Genomic DNA, 17,614 nt, shown 5'->3' with positions numbered 1-17,614 from the left:
AGGAGGGCTATGTTGCTCATACTGTCTTTGATTCCTTCAGATAGCAGAAAATGTCATTTTATTGTTAGTCTCACTTTATATCTGAGTTTCACAAAGTACAATGTAATAGTAACCACTGGAGTCAGTGAATACTGACTGCTGTACTACCTACACTAAGCTAGTATACTTTTGTAATACTAACTGATGTCATGTTACTGGGTCATAGAGTCATAAAGAGTTTAAGGCCAGCAGCAACCACCAAATCATGTTGTCCAAACTTCTGTATAGCACAGGCCATCACCATCACCTGAACACTAAACCCAGCAACTAAAATTTAACCATGATATTACAGCCCTCATGGGACTAAACTAGTAGGAAATTAAGGTCTACAAAATAAAGAGCAGTTTCTCATCAGAACTCCTGTCACACCCTTACTACATTTAGGATTTCATTCTCAACAAGCAGCAGCAGTGTAAATGGGTTGGTATGGACAGACACTGCACCCGTGCTCTCTAGCCTCTGCACAAGAAGACTTTTGTATGGTCCTCAGCCTCTGAGTTGTTCAGAATCAGAAACCTGTCCCTTTCATTATAGTTGCTAGGCCTTACTTTTGGTGATTTGTTCTAACGTGTGAAAATGCAAACCTTGAATATGGGTCATGATGGAATTTGACCATAGGAACAATGGGTTCACTTATATTCAAGCCTTTTGAACTTCAGAAACTGCAAACCCATGCAAACAAGACCAGACTGTGACTCCTACACTGCAAGCTTGGAAGGGTTTGCCACAGATGAGACAGGTACAGATTTTAAACCCTACCCTGTGATGCTGCTCCACAATTCCTGTTGCTTAGAAGCCTGGAGAGTGGCCTGTTGATAGATTTTTGGGGGGCATGTTCTAGAAAAAGGAAAGACAGCCTCTAGCCCTCATTTCTCTTCTGCTTGCAGGTTTTCAAACGTGTGCCTTTTGGAGATGGCAACCAAAATTTGGTCCAATATTTATTGCCAACACATTTGCACTCACTTTTGCAGTTGGTTTGCTTGAAGGATGCAAAGTAATATTTCTAAAATGAGCTAATTTTGCAAAATTAGTTATTCTCTGATCTTTATTTTTCCACATAGACAAGATCAGCTTAGTCAATACTTTCTCCACTTACTTACAAAGTCTAAATAATATTAATTACAACTTAGCTTTTTCTTTAACAGTGCCATTTAAAATTATACAGGAACAGATTTTTTTCTCTGAAAGTCATAAGAAGAGCTGTTAAATACTACATGTACTAGAATATTGATCTTAATACTCAACATGCACATCAGTTTCATTATCAGAAACACTTTAAATCTGTATGTTAATAATGGAAGATAATTATTTTGCTTTAATAATGTGGTATGCATCATCCGTCATATATTCAAAGCAGGATGTGTGCTGTACATTTATATACAACAGTTGGTTTCAGCACAGACATTACAGTGTCATGCTTTCATTCAAAATTAAGATGCCATATTTTCATTACAATCGCATGGCATCTCAAATGCAATATATTGCTTTGCAAATGCAAAATAATTTCACAGACTGGCCTTCATGATTGGGAAAGGGAATAATGAAATGAGACATATTTTACACAAATGAAAAAATAAAAGATTTATCATAAATATATGGACCAGTATATGACATTGAAGAACAAGAAGCAGAAAGGAAACAATGCTCTTGCATAAAGATCAATTCGCTTTGCTGCTGATGGAATGACAGGCTTGGGAGGAGGTGGCTTCTTGTTGTTCTTTGCTTGAGATTTCCCGAGCCCACTGTTGACTTCAATGGGCTTTCCGTAACAGTCATAGTTGGATAATTCAAAATCTCTCGGCAAGCTTCCAACGATGCTAAAATCATTGGATCTCAGATCAGATTTTGAGGTGCAAACTTTTTTGCATCTGGTCTCGCCAACCTATGAAATAAAGAGTTTGGGAAATCATGATTGACTCACAAATATTTTATTCACAAACATAATGCACCTGTGAGAGAACGCAGAAAACAAATATATATGAAATTACTTGTTCATGGGGATTCACCACATTAGCTTAATTTGTAGGAATGGTTGTAATATAGAGTACTTAAGTCTATCATATAAACGAATCTAAACATTGATAATTATATAATTTTGAATATACAAGTGCCTCATGCTGTGGAACTAACTACGCTATATTGCTAGATTTTCTTTTAAGGCTACAGAGAGAGAGAATATTTTTTCTAAGTGGATTCAGAGCACAAGAAAGTTCTTAGATTGATATTATTTAATACTTACGTTACACTGAGGCTCAGAAGCTCCAATTAGGATTTAAAACTGGAAATTGCAGTACTTTATGCACTAAGCTTGAGCACAGAAAGTTTCCCCATACCAGATAGCTAATATGCCTAAACCTTCTCAGAGAGGGACCCCCTCTAATGGAGAGAGAGCACCCTCCTTGTATCAATAGTCCTTGTCCCCTCTATAATGACAGCAACAAAGGTAATACAGGTTTCAGAGTAACAGCCGTGTTAGTCTGTATTCGCAAAAAGAAAAGGAGTACTTGTGGCACCTCAGAGACTAACCAATTTATTTGAGCATGAGCTTTCGTGAGCTACAGCTCACTTCATCGGATGCATACTGTGGAAAATACAGAAGATGTTTTTATACACACAAACCATGAAAAAAAATGGGTGTTTATCACTACAAAAGGTTTTCTCTCTCCCCACCCCGCTCTCCTGCTGGTAATAGCTTATGTAAAGCGATCACTCTCCTTACCAACAGGAGAGTAGGTTTGTGGGGGGAGAAAACCTGGATTTGTGCTGGAAATGGCCCACCTTGATTATCATACACGTTGTAAGGAGAGTGATCACTTTAGATAAGCTATTACCAGCAGGAGTGTGGGGTGGGGGGGAGAGAAAACCTTTTGTAGTGATAAACACCCATTTGTTCATGGTTTGTGTGTATAAAAACATCTTCTATATTTTCCACAGTATGCATCCGATGAAGTGAGCTGTAGCTCACGAAAGCTTATGCTCAAATAAATTGGTTAGTCTCTAAGGTGCCACAAGTTCTCCTTTTCTTTTAAAGGCAATACAGCACTTTCCCAGAGCCACACATTGGCATGCTAGAGGATTTCATCACTGGAAAACTCCCCTAAGAAACTGAAGGGCAACCTTTCTCCCAGCTGTCTGTTCCCTCAACACTTCTGGAGCAAGGAGGAACAGATCATGGGGAAGGGGATTTAAACTCAGCTGTGTCTGTCCCAGACTTGTCCTCTCTGCTGGTACATAGAAAGGCAATTTTAAAAATAAACTGATATTTGATGTAATTCAAGGACTAAGGTTTTGAAAAACAGTTACTTGGGTCCCCATACCTGATCTGCAGAGAGTTTATATTTCAGCTGTTACAAACACCAGAAAAAGATTAAACCACTACACAATCCAGTCAGCCTGAAGAGATTTGGAGACCACTGCTAGGCATCAATGGGAGGTGGATATCTAACTGTCTTGTATGTGTTTGAAAACCTCTCCCAGTGACTTCTTTCATTTTAGAATATTCAGAGAAGTCAAAAATAAAAATGTAAGTATACTGGTTTAACAGGTAATTTCAGGAGTGGAAAGCACATCAGGACTTTTGGATCACCTGAAAAAATATTTTGGAGTTTATATTTTACCCCTCTTTGAAAACTGCCAAGGTATACTGCATAAAAATAAACCCTAGCATCAGGAGAGGTACATCACACTATCACTGCTCATTTATTTATTTTTCTATTGATGATCACAGTGATTTTGGTGGAGGTAATCAGCAAGTGTTCCATTTTGGCTCTGAGGTTCATCATATAGTGCCACATGTGCCAAACTCAATTTCGTAGACAAACACCGAGGATTTGCAAACAGAATGCACTAATGCTGTGCTAGTTACCCAACACAAATTAAAGATTTTTTTTTAAATGATACATTTTACCTCAGAGATAAGGCAAAAAAACATGTTTGGATGCTGCAACTGCATCTACCTGGGCAGCAAGAAAGGATAACTTGAAGGATTGGGGCCCAAATCAGTTTTTATTGTAAATGTTTTAGATCAAGAGTCATGGACTTCTTTTTCTTCACTTGTTATTAATCTGTATGTATTTTAGGGTGTCTGACTCATTTTGTCGTGATTAAAACCACTCAGGTTTGATGAATGGACATACCATAGAATCCTACCAGGAACCATTCATGAGCAATTTGGTACTACCTGAAACAAATTATTATGATAAAGAAATAACAAGTGCTCTCAAAATAAAACAAACAATAAAATAAATTAAGATGTCAAGATTAAAAATTAGTATAATATTTTCAAAATAATTCTCATTCAATCACAGGAGGTAGAGGTGGGAGTAAAAATATTATGTTATCTAGCCCAGTGGTTCTCAAACTAGGGCCACCACTTGTTCAGGGAAAGCCCCTGGCAGGCTGGGTTGGTTTGTTTACCTGCCACATCCGCAGGTTTGGCTGATCGCGGCTCCCACTGGCCATGGTTCGCCGTTCCAGGACAATGGGGGCTGCAGGAAGGGCAGCCAGCACATCCCTCGGCCCTCGCCGCTTCCCGCAGCTCCCATTGGCCTGGAGCAGCAAACCGCGGCCAGTGGGAGCCGCGATTGGCCAAACCTGTGGACGGGGCAGGTAAACAAACCAGCCCGGCCCGCCAGGGGCTTTTCCTGAACAAGCAGCGGCCATAGTTTCAGAACCACTGATCTAGCTTCTACTAATGCAGGATTGTTCCCTGTAGTTTACAGTCCAGGGATTTGTCCAGTGTAGTTTTAATTGTTCTATTAACTTACAAGGTTGTGCCACTCTCCTTTGGAAACTATTCTCTGTTGTAACAACTCCCGGTCTCAGGAAGTTGTTCCTGATATTCAGTCTCAATTTTCCTTTTTGTAATTTTATTATATTACTCCTAATCATGCTCCTTGTAGTGCAGGGATCTCAAACTCAAATCACCACGAGGGGCACATGAGGACTAGTACATTGGCCGAAGGGCTGCATCACTGAAACCTTTTCATACAACGATACAAAAGTATAGTCAAAAATGAAAAAAAATGAAGAGTAATATAGTATGCTATTAAAAGTCAATGTATTAACTTTTTAAAAACTGTAATGTGAAGAGGGGTTTTAATAAAATATAAAAATGCAGAAGAGATGGCCAGCCCTCTGTGGAGATAGAGGTGGTTAGGGACTATTTAGAAAAGCTGGACGTGCACAAGTCCATGGGGCCGGACGAGTTGCATCCGAGACTGCTGAAGGAATTGGCGGCTGTGATTGCAGAGCCACTGGCCATTATCTTTGAAAACTCGTGGCAAACCGGGGAAGTCCCGGATGACTGGAAAAAGGCTAATGTAGTGCCAATCTTTAAAAAAGGGAAGAAGGAAGATCCTGGGAACTACAGGCCAGTCAGCCTCACCTCAGTCCCTGGAAAAATCATGGAGCAGGTCCTCAAAGAATCAATCCTGAAGCACTTGCATGAGAGGAAAGTGATCAGGAACAGCCAGCATGGATTCACCAAGGGAAGGTCATGCCTGACTAATCTAATCGCCTTTTATGATGAGATTACTGGTTCTGTGGATGAAGGGAAAGCAGTGGATGTATTGTTTCTTGACATTAGCAAAGCTTTTGACACGGTCTCCCATAGTATTCTTGTCAGCAAGTTAAGGAAGTATGGGCTGGATGAATGCACTATAAGGTGGGTAGAAAGCTGGCTAGATTGTCGGGCTCAACGGGTAGTGATCAATGGCTCCATGTCTAGTTGGCAGCCGGTATCAAGTGGAGCGCCCCAAGGGTCGGTCCTGGGGCCAGTTTTATTCAATATCTTCATAAATGATCTGGAGGATGGTGTGGATTGCACTCTCAGCAAATTTGCGGATGATACTAAACTGGGAGGAGTGGTAGATACGCTGGAGGGGAGGGATAGGATACAGAAGGACCTAGACCAATTGGAAGATTGGGCCAAAAGGAATCTGATGAGGTTCAATAAGGATAAGTGCAGGGTCCTGCACTTAGGACGGAAGAACCCAATGCACAGCTACAGACTAGGGACCGAATGGCTAGGCAGCAGTTCTGCGGAAAAGGACCTAGGGGTGACAGTGGACGAGAAGCTGGATATGAGTCAGCAGTGTGCCCTTGTTGCCAAGAAGGCCAATGGCATTTTGGGTTGTATAAGTAGGGGCATAGCCAGCAGATCGAGGGACGTGATCGTTCCCCTCTATTCGACATTGGTGAGGCCTCATCTGGAGTACTGTGTCCAGTTTTGGGCCCCACACTTCAAGAAGGATGTGGAAAAATTGGAGAGAGTCCAGCAAAGGGCAACAAAAATGATTAGGGGACTGGAACACATGAGTTATGAGGAGAGGCTGAGGGAGCTGGGATTGTTTAGCCTGCAGAAGAGAAGAATGAGGGGGGATTTGATAGCTGCTTTCAACTACCTGAAAGGGGGTTCCAAAGAGGATGGTTCTAGACTGTTCTCAATGGTAACAGATGACAGAACGAGGAGTAATGGCCTCAAGTTGCAGTGGGGGAGGTTTAGATTGGATATTAGGAAAAACTTTTTCACTAAGAGGGTGGTGAAACACTGGAATGCGTTACCTAGGGAGGTGGTAGAATCTCCTTCCTTAGAGGTTTTTAAGGTCAGGCTTGACAAAGCCCTGGCTGGGATGATTAACTGGGAATTGGTCCTGCTTTGAGCAGGGGGTTGGACTAGATGACCTTCTGGGGTCCCTTCCAACCCTGATATTCTATGATTCTATGATAAACACTCAGTAATGCACCTCACTCAAATGACAAAACACGCATTTACTTTTAGAATTACTTTGGTTAACCCACCCCCACTCCACTCCTTCCATGAGGCCCCACCCTTGCCCTACCTCTTCCCACACCTTCCCTGCCCCCATTCCAACCTCTTCCCCAAAGTCTGTGCCCCAACTCCGCCCCCTCCCTGCCCCTATTCCAACCCTTTCCCCAAATCCCCACCCCGGCCCCTCCTCTTCTCTGCCTCCTCCCCTTAGCATGCCACATCCCCGCTCCTTCCCTCTCCCTCCTGGAAAGTCATAAGTGCTGCCAAACAGCTGTTTGGCGGCGGGAAGTGCTGGGAGGTAGGTAGAGGAGTGGGAATGCAGCGCACTGGGGGAGGCGGGGGGGAGGGGAGCTTGGCTGCCGGTGGAGTCGGCACCTATGGCAGGCCGTGTGTTTAAGACCCCTGTTGTAATACCATCAGTTATTCCTTTCCCTTCATGGCATTTGCACATTTATGTGTAGACTGTTCCCATTTTCTCATTTAGTCACTGCTTAGGCAAGCTTTTAATCTTTCTTCATATATCAGTCTCTCCAGCTTCCAAATAAGTTAGTTGCTCTTCTCTATATTCCCTCTAGTTTGTCTATAATTTCTGGTAGGAATGTGAAATTATCCATGTTAAATGTAGCTCACCTGCTTTTCTATTGCTAGCAACATAATATTCCTGTAAACCTATCAAAAGCCGCTGGCAGCTTTCTTTGGAAAGTCAACTAGCATGCAGATTGATTTTTGGACAGTTACACAGAAGGCTCTTAAAGACATTAAAATGTTTTAAAAGACCCTCCACTCTCCATTCCTTGTGCACATTGTCTTGTCATAACCAGGCAAAACAATATAACTTGACTGTGGAAACAATTTTATAATAGCTATTTTATAATTTGCTCAATCCTAGGTCTGGAGTAGCAATAGCTTGAAACATTACATATAGGACCTACATTTGCATGATAGTGCGGAACTTTTTAGATGTTAAGGCCAAAAGGGACCATTTTAACCATCCAGTCTGACCTCCTGCACAACACAGACCATAAAAGACATCCTTGAATTAATCCCAGCTTGAAGTCCAAGAGCATTGGTTGAACTAGAGCATCTTTTAGAAAAAAAAATTAATCTTGAATTAAAAATCTCCAGTGGTGGAAACTCCACCACAAACCTCAGTAAATTGTTTCAATGATTAATTTACCTTATTGCTACAAATCTTGCCTTATTATTAGCCAGTGGAGCCTGTCTTCTAGATCTTTTGTCTTCTACATTGAAGAGCCCTCTACTATCCCCATGTAAGAACTTATAGACTGTGATCAAATTCACCTCTTAACCTTTCTCTTTATAAGCTTAATAAATTCAGCTCTTTGAGTCTTTCATTATAGGGATTTTTTTCCAATCCTTCAATCATTTTCGTGGCTCATCTGAACCCTCTCCAAATTTTTAACATCCTTCTTAAGCTGTGGACACCAGAATGGGACACAGTATTTCAGTAGCAGTCACCAGTGCTGAATACAGAGTTGATATAACCCTCCTAATTGATATTCCCCTATTGATACATCCATGGATTGCTTGAGCTCTTTTAGCTCACAGTTTCAAACTAGGGATTCTTGTTCGGCTGATTATCCACCATGATCCCCAAATCTTTTTCAGAATCACTGTTTCCCTTCAATCTGTGTGTCATCTTCAAACTTTATCAGTAGTGATTTTGTATTTTCTTCCAGGTCATAGATAAAAATATTAAACAGCATAGGGCCAAAAAACATTCCCTGAAGGAGCTCACTAGAAAAAGACATGCTCAAAGATGATTCTCCATTTACAATTAGTTTTTGAGACCCATCAATTAACAAGTTTCTAATCAATTTAATTTGTGCCATTTTGATTCAATATATTTCTAGTTTTTTAATCAATGTCATCTGGTACCAAGTCAAATGCCTTACAGAAGTATAACTATATTAACTCAACACTATTACCTTTATCAACTAAACTTGCAATTTCATAAAAAAAAAATATCAAGATAGGTTGACAAGATCTATTTTCCATAAACCCATGTTGATTGGCATTGAATATACTACCCTCTTTTAATTCTTTATTAATCAAGTTCTGTATTAGCTGTTCCATTATTTTGCCTGGATTGATGTTAGGCTGACAAGCCTATAATTACTTGAGATATCTTGTTCACCTTTTAAATATAGGTGCAATATTAACTTTCCTCCAGGCTCCAGGAACTTACCTAGTTTTTTAAGACATTATAAAAAAACAAACAAACAAAAACCACTAACAGTGCAGATAGCTCCTTAAACTGCTCTTTTAAAGCTCCTGTGATCAAAACCTGCCGATTTAGCAGTATCTAGTTTTAGAAGGTTCTATTTAACAACTTCCTTAGCAATTGTTGGAATAGAAAGTATTTAATCATCATCATCATATGATATGAATATCTCATCTGTCTTTTCCCCAAATACAAAACAAAAATAATTATTGAACACTTCTGTCTTTTCGTTGACAATTTTACCATTTCCCTCTAGTAATTGTCCCATACCATTGTTATGGTCCCTTTTATTCTTTTCAGAGTGGTAGCCATGTTAGTCTATATCAGCAAAAAGAACAAGGAGTACTTGTGGCACCTTAGAGACTAACAAATTTATTTGAGCATAAGCTTATGTGGGCTAAAACCCACCTCATCGGATGCATGCAGTGGAAAATACAGTAGGAAGATATATTTATACATACAGAGAACATGAAAAAATGGGTATTGCCATACACACTATAATGAGAGTGATCAATTAAAGTGAGCTATTATCAGAAGGAGAAAAAAACCTTTTGTAGTGATAATCAGGATGGCCCATTTCCAACAGTTGACAAGAAGGTGAGAGTAACAGTACGGGGGGGGGGGGAATAAGCATGGGGAAATAGTTTTACTTTGTGTAATTCTTGACACACTCAAAGGCCATATTATTCTTAACTGTTGATCATAGTTTTCTCCTTGTGTCCTTTTGCTTCTCTTATCAATTTTCTATAATTTTTAGCTTCTAATTTATATTTATTGCTATCAATTTCCTCTTTTTTCCATATGTTTTTAATTATTATTGCTGCTTTCATTTCCCCCCTAGTTTTTTTTAAAACCAATATAACCTTTTTTGATTGCAGGAATATGGATTCTGGAGTATCTAGTAAAATGTGCTTAAACAGTAACCAATCATCATATATATTTTGTCTCCCAACACATATGTCTCCCAACACATGTCTTATAATTGTTTTGAGTTTTGTGAAACTGGTCCTTTTAAAGCAGTTTGTACAGCACCTAGCATAATGGGGGTCTTAGTCCAATGTATGGGCTCCTGTGTGCTATGATAAAATAAACATTAAATAACAATAAATTTATTCTGTTTGCACATAACAAATGTAATCAAGTCATGATCACTTTTACCTAAGCAACCATTAACTTTTAGTTCTGTGATCAATTCCTTTTTATTTGTCAAGATGAGGTGTGGTAATCGAATCTCCCACATAAAGGTTGCAATAATTTCTGAGTTAGTAAAATTGTCATCCATAATTTCTAGAAATTCCAAGGATGTTTTAGTACTGGCAACGTGAGACTTCCAGCATATGTTCTTAGATTTAAGTTCCTCCTGATAACAGAGTTGTTCCTCTTTACACACTATAGCTAGGTGCTTAAGGAGCCAGTCATCCTGTGCTGCAGTACGATTTGGTGGTCTATAACAGACCAGCTAGTACTTCATCTTGTGCTTTATCTCTTACTGATCCATTGAGTCTTGCCCTTAGCAGTCAAACCTGATGCTAATACACAATGTGATAGAGTTCCTAGGTTCATTATCTTGAATGTATTCTACCTATATGTTTTTAGGGCAGTTTGACTAAGTTTTTTTGCGTTTTATCAAGGAAATTGGTATGATACTTAAGTACCATCTCTTCTGTAAATTCTCAACACCTGTCCCTAAACCATCTTTATGGCAGAGCAATAGCGTCAAAAGTAATGCTTAGCCACAAAAGACACAAACCAACAAAATCCAAGGTGCCCATGGTCTGCTTGTCTTGAAGTCAGCAACAGGTAAAAGGTATTTAACATTGCTTTCACATAAATAAACAGCGGTTTAGCTGTCAAGGTCAAAACTGTGCACATAATGAATCTGCAAGAAAAATCTCTTGCACACAGGTGAAGGAAAAAGCACTTTAGTAAGATCAAAGGAATAATCATATATGTTATAAATCAGCATAGATGAACATAATATGCATCAGACGCCAAAGCCCAGAAACATGTTAGCAATGCTCTGAGAAGATTAGCAAGAAATATGCCTATTTCTCCTTAAGACTGACTGAATTGGGAGTGTTATCAGTACCTTAAGGGAGCCATTCATCATCTGCCAAAGTCATTATTCTTTTAGCAAATGTCCAGTTCAGTCATCAGCACACATGTGTGGGATGACTTCTATAAATGGGCATGATGAAAATGTGACTTTTCAAATCCAGGAGGATTTTCCAGAGTTAACAACATAATCTCTCTCTGCAATCACACCACCAGTGGTAGCAAAGAAAAGATGACTCATCTTGCAAACAGTTCTCCTTTTCCCTGTTTTTCTCACTATATGACGTTACTCTGCAGTGGAAAAAAAAAATCAAACTCCCATGGTGGTTCCCATTAAAAAGTCAGATTTTGCTAAAAAAAAAAAAAAAAAAAAGTGACCACAAAGCTTCATCAGAGAATATCAAAATTTTCTCCATGCTTAGAACCAGTGAGAGAAAATGTGGGTAAAGGTGGCTCTTGATGCATAGATTGATATGCTTTAGAGCTTTCTGCACTAGCAAAAGCTATAACAACAACTGACTCTTCTTTTGTTTTCTCTCACACAGAGATGGTGATTTTGTTAGATCTACCAGATGCCTTTTGATAGCACTGATCATGAGGCCTTGTTAACATATCTGTAAACCCTAGCAGACTAAGACAGCACTTCCCTTTACATGTTTCAGTCTTAACTCTCAGAGATTCTAGAAGATAATCTGGGGCAATTGGTTTTCTTTACTAACAATTCTTTCATTGGTAATTCTGCAGAGTTCCATCTTGTTTCCTTTCATTCAGTATGTATATGGATAAATAGATCAGATGAGATGATCTAATGGGCCCTTCTGGCCTTAAACTCTATGACTCTATGGCAGTTGGGAGGGTTAGTAAAGAGGCTGTGAGGATTGCAATAGACTGATGACACCCAGCTCTATTTCTCCTTCTCATCCAATTCAGTCAGTGCTGCTGAACACCTCATCCAGGGTTTGGGTAGAGAGGACGTTTAGCTATCTGAAATGTAGTCCGGGGAAGATGATGCTGGTAGGAACATCTGGAAATCCAGCAATAATTCTATCTGTCCTCTCAGCCATGGATGTGTACCCACTTTTTGTTTCTAGAGTTCACAATCTGAGGCTGTTATTGAAACCCCTGCTGTTCTGAGTGCAGATTTGAAGAGAAAGGCTTTTCTCCATCTTCCTCTGGCTCAGAAATTGAGACAATTTCTTGGGACACGCCATATATGATCCCTCTATCATACTGTCACAGGTGCAATCAACAGAAAAACTCAAGCTAGGCTCTCATCGGTTTAAAAGAGGGAGTTTCTACCAGGGAGGGGCTTTCTTGACTTTGGAATTTACTTTCATTCCCCACTCTCAGTCCTAAATAGCATCAATCTTAACCTTTAGAACATGCTGCAAAGGCCACCATTTTATACAGATTGGGACTGAGAGGAGTGATAAGGACTGGCATTTCTGGGTGAGCCGGGGTGTTGTTTGCGTTTGATTTTAATCTCTGGTTGGTTATTTTCTAGTTTGGGGATGAGGGGAAGTTACTGTTTTTATCTGTACCTTTAATAATGTCACAGGTTCCCAGAACACAGGATAGATTCTGTTTCATTGATTATAAATTGAATGAATGAATAAATAAATAAATAAGAATAACACCTGTTGCTAGACTAAGCCCCATTCGGGCAGTATATCTGCCATACTAAGAAGAATGGTTTGGGTGCACTCTGGATGTTTACTTTTGGGTGTAATTTCAGCACATTTTTCCTACTAATGTGCTTTTTTGCATTCAAGATAATGATTGGAGCCCAAGACCTTTATTAAAGATGCTGATAACGCTAATGAAGCACTAGAGGGAGTCAGAGGGTAATTTGTTGCCAGAGTGATTATAATAAAGCAGTGGTCACCAATCGGTCGATTGTGATCGACTGGTTGCTCCTAGAGGATTTCCCAGTCAATCGTGATCTCAGGCAGCACAGTGTGCCTGCCGCTAAGACAGGATCCCTACCCCAGCCCCATGTCGCTCCCGAAAGTGGCCAGCGCAGCCCTGCGGCCTTGGGGGCAGGGGTCTTCCTCTGAGAGAGGGGCAGTGTGTGGAGCCACATGCTCCTTGTCCCTCCCATGGGCACATTGCCCCCTTCTGGGAGTGGTGTGGGTCAGGGTAGGCAGGGAAACCGCCTTAGCCTCGCTGCGCCCGCCATTGACCAGGAGCCACCAGAGGTAAGTGCTGCCCAGTGGGAGGCCACACTCCAGCTCCCATCCCTAAGCTCACCCCAACACTCTGCCCCAGCCCGGAGCCCCCTCCTGTACCCAAACTCCCTCCCAGAGCCCGCACCCTGCACCCCCCTCCTGCACCCCAACTCCATGCCTAGGCTCATCCCAGAGCCCTCTCCCACACTATGAACCCCTCAGCTCTAGCCCAGAGCCCGCACCCCCTCCCAAACCCCAACCTCCTGCCCCAGCCTGGTGAAAGTGAATGAGGGTGGGGGAGAGCAAGCGACGGACGGGGGTAGGGGGGATGAGTGGGGCGGGGCTTTGGGGAAGGGGCAGGGGCTTTGGGAAAGGGTGGAGTAGATCCTGGGTTTCCCTTAGATTCAAAAAGTGATCTTGGGCGTAAAAAGGTTGGAGACCACTGTAGTAAAGGATCCTGCCTGCATTGTTAAAGTAGTGTTGCAGAGATCTGTACAAAGCTGTACATTTCCAATCCTCATCTCAAGGTATTGAGTGCTGAAACTTTCTACACAGATGATTTTAAGTGAAGTAAAGCTGTTTCTCACCTCAGTTTACAATGGCAAATTAGGACATGTCTACACTTGCAAAGTTACAGTGCCGGCAGTTACAGCACCACTCAGAGAGCACCCAAGGAAAAACACTGTTGTGTGTTCACACTGACAGCTGCCTGCGCAATAGCATGTTCACTCTTGCGGCACTATTCGGAGCAGTACACTCTAGGCAGCTATCCCACAGAGCACCTTTCTCTTTTGCCGCTAAGACTTGTGGGAAGGCGGAAGGGGTCGCAGGACATCCTGGGTCCTGTCCCAATGCCCCATGATGCATTGCTTCGCATTCCAGCAATCCCTGTGCTTCCGTCTGCATTTGGCACCATCTTTCAACGGGTTGTGTACTACGTGGCCTGCCCTGCCTCTTTCTTGCTGCAGGAATGGATCCCAAGCTGTTGACCAAAATGCTGCTTGCACTGACCAACACATCACAAGTGGCAGTGGAGTTATTCCTTAAAGTACAAAGGCAAGAGAAGTGTGACATTGATCTTGCCACGCATACTAGCTATGACAGGAGAATGCTTGTGTCATTCACGGAGGTGCTAACCACAGAGGAACGCCGTTTTGGGCTCGGGAAACAAGCACTGAGTGGTGGAATCACATTGTGATGCATGTCTGGTATGACGAGGAGTGGCTGCAGAACTTTCACATGAGGAAGGCCACATTCATGGGACTGCGGCGCAAGGACACGAGACAACGAGAGCTGCCCTGTCACTGGAGAAGTGTGTGGCAATTACACTGTGAAAGCTGGCTATTCCCGACTGCTACCGATTGGTCACTAACCAGTTCGGAATGGGAAAGTCAACTGTTTGAGTCATGTTGATGGAAGTGTGCAGGGCCATTAATCGCATCCTGCTCCGAAAGACCGTGACTCTGGGCAACATACGTGAGATTGTGGGTGGCTTTACACAGATGGGCTTCCCTAACTGCGGAGGGACAATAGATGGCATGCACATTCCAATTCTGGCACCAGACCACCTAGCCACCGAGTACATTAATCGCAAGAGGTATTTCTCAATGGTTCTTCAGGTGCTTGTGGATCACCATGGGCATTTCACAGACATTAACGCAGGCTGGTCTGGAAAGGTGCATGCCGCAAACATCTTTCGGAACACTGGTCTGTTCAAGAAGCTGCAAGCAGGGACTTTCTTCCCAGACCCGAAGATCACCATAGGGGAAGCTGAAATGCCCACTGTGATCGTGGTAGGATCCCCTTAATACCGTGGCTCATGAAGCCATATACAGGGCAACTTGACAGCAGCAAGGGGCAGTTCAACAATAGGCTGAGCAAGTGCAGAATGACTGTGGAGTGTGTATTTGGCCGTTTAAAAGCCCGCTGGCGATGCCTGTATAGGAAGCTGGACATGGCTGATGACGATATTCCTACGCTTATTGTTGCATGCTGTATGCTCCATAATATTTGCGAAGGGAAGGGTGAAATCTTCACTCAGGGCTGGACCGCAGAAGCCCAGTGCCTGGAAGCTGAGTTTGAACAGCCAGAGACCATGGCTATTAGAGGGGCACAGCACATGGCCATAAGGATCAGGGATGGTTTGAGTGGTGAAAGCTGAAAGCCACGAATTTGTTGCTATGGTCAGGATTGCAGTACTTGTAGTTCTAGGAGGTGATTGGTGCACATGATACAAGAAGGGGCCTTAACATAATTGTATGGTGCTTTGCAGTGCTCTTTTTGCTTTCAATTAATAGAATAAAGATTGATTTCAAACAAACACACTTCTTTTATTGAAAGACAACAACCAGAGGAGAGAGTCAAACAAAAAAAATCATCAGTAGGGAGGGGGATGGGGAAATGGAAGGGACTCAAGAGGAGGAGGGGTCCCAGGACAGCTATAGATTTGTGTATGTCCAGGGATCATACCCAACCTTCTTCTTTGGAGTATGATGCAGTGGGTGCTGTACTTCATCAGGGCCAAACTGCAGAGGGATGGGTGTTGAATGCAGTGGGTAGAGAGAGTCCACACTGCTGGACTGGGAGGAGTGGAATGCTGCGGGTAGAGAGTGGAGCCAGGAGGTTGATAAGAGTGTGTTGGCAGTGTGGGGGGTGTGCATGGGAAAGAGTTTTGCGACAGTGGCTGCAGGGGAGGGCAGGCGCAAAGCTGCTTGGTTTGAAGAGCTAGTATCGCCTGGGGCATGTCCGCTTGGTGCTCCATAACTGTTAACAGCCGCTCCGTAGCTTCTTTTCGGTGTGCTGCGTTCTCCTTTCTTTCCCTCTTCTCGCTATCCCGCCCCTCCTTCGATTCCTTTTTCTTGGCAGCACAGTTCATCATAACCTCATGTATAAAGTCCTCCTTAGTTCTTCTTGGATGCTTCCTAATTCTTCACAACTGTTCTGCCACTGATAACAAAGAGGGAGGCTGTGCTCCCAAGGTCATCTCTGTGAATTTAAATCCAACATTTTAAAGAAACAACACGGACAACACTATTTCAGTGCTTTAAAACACAGCCAGTACTCACACACCTGTCACTAAGTGGCTGACCCCAGGCAAGCACACATAAGCCACAAGACCCCCAAAATGGTGAGTAGCTGCAGGGGCAGGGTAAATCACTGTTCCCAGACTCTGCTGTACACTGGGCACATGGCTTTTGGGGAAAGCCAGCACTGTAGGGTGGGCCTGATAATCATTCCTGGCCCCACACTTTCCACAGGAGGTGATCATAATGGAAGATATCTTGCTGCTGAGGGTGAGCAGGGAATCAAGGGAGGGTCTTCTCCAAGCCTATGGCTTCCGCCCTGGCCCCTATGCAGCTAGCCTGTGTGCAGTAATGGTCCCTCAGCTCCCCGACAGCACAGTGGTGGAGGAAAGTTACCGTTAATGGGGCAAGAAACAAATAAGCTCTGCCAAGGAACCTGCAGCAGTGGATTGCCCAATATCTCCATGAGAGTTTCCTGGAGATCTCTGAGGGAGATTCCTGCAAAGTGAGGGCTTCACATGCCTCTCAACTCGTGCTGCTCAAACTAAGCATGAGGTGGGAGACAAGCCTGCTTTCTGCAACCCTCCTGTCCCCAACAACTCTCTTCAGCAATTCCCAAAATCAGATCCACTTACCAGGGGCCTCCTCTCCTGTTTGCGCTTCACCAAGATCCAACTGCTGTGACTGGCTAGGCTCCTCCGGGGTAGAAAAGAGATCCTGACTGCATGCATCTCTGGCCTCCGAGTCATCCTCTGCCTCTGGCTCCCCATCTTCATCCAAGATTGCCTCCTCCTGGCTCAGTCCACTCTTGACTGGCACGTGAGCCAACAAAATATCCACAGGGACTTCGCAACGGAGGTGGGGTCACCACCTACAAAGAGCTGAATGCGATACTCGAACCAGCAGCTTGTGGGCGCAGCACCCAAGCAACGGTTTGCCTCCCGTGCCTTGTGGTAGGCGTTCTGCAGCTCCTTCACTTTGACCCTGCACTGCAATGTGTCCCGGTCATGGCTCTTTTCGATCATGCATCTAGAAATCTGACCATAGGTATAATTCCGATGGCTGGAGCGCAGCTGTGACTGCATTGCCTCCTCTCCCCCAATGCCAATGAGGTCCAGCAGTTCAGCATTGCTCCAAACGGGGGATCGTCTGGTGCGTGGAGCAGGCATGGCCACCTGGAAAGATGCGCTGAGACCATTGCACACATTGCCGAGCAAACAGGAAAGGGACTTTCAAATCTGCGAAGGAATGAATGGGGTGGGACTGACGGTTGGTCACTTGAGGGCAGGGCAGTAGAGTTCAAACCGATGGC

General features: G+C 43.0%; 1 protein-coding gene across 6 annotated transcripts in view; it reads right to left on the bottom strand.

The window, feature by feature from the left end:
* Positions 1–1,113: 1,113 nt before the first annotated feature.
* The window catches only part of GLRB (glycine receptor beta), a 74,697-nt gene continuing 58,196 nt past the window's right edge, over positions 1,114–17,614 (bottom strand). For 4 of the 6 annotated variants that reach the window (XM_084626720.1, XM_084626723.1, XM_084626721.1 and 1 more), the window contains one exon: positions 1,114–1,921. In XM_084626720.1, the coding sequence (XP_084482846.1) occupies positions 1,625–1,921 (297 nt within the window). In that variant the 3' untranslated portion in view covers positions 1,114–1,624. Of the gene's footprint in view, positions 1,922–15,588; positions 17,541–17,614 lie in introns of those variants that run through there. The other 2 variants (XR_014711370.1, XM_084626724.1) reach the window with 2 other exon arrangements.

The sequence above is a fragment of the Lepidochelys olivacea genome (assembly GCF_965140295.1).
Source record: "Lepidochelys olivacea isolate rLepOli2 genome assembly, chromosome: 4".
Classification (NCBI taxonomy): domain Eukaryota; kingdom Metazoa; phylum Chordata; order Testudines; family Cheloniidae; genus Lepidochelys; species Lepidochelys olivacea.
This window is presented reverse-complemented; position numbering and strand designations above follow the sequence as displayed.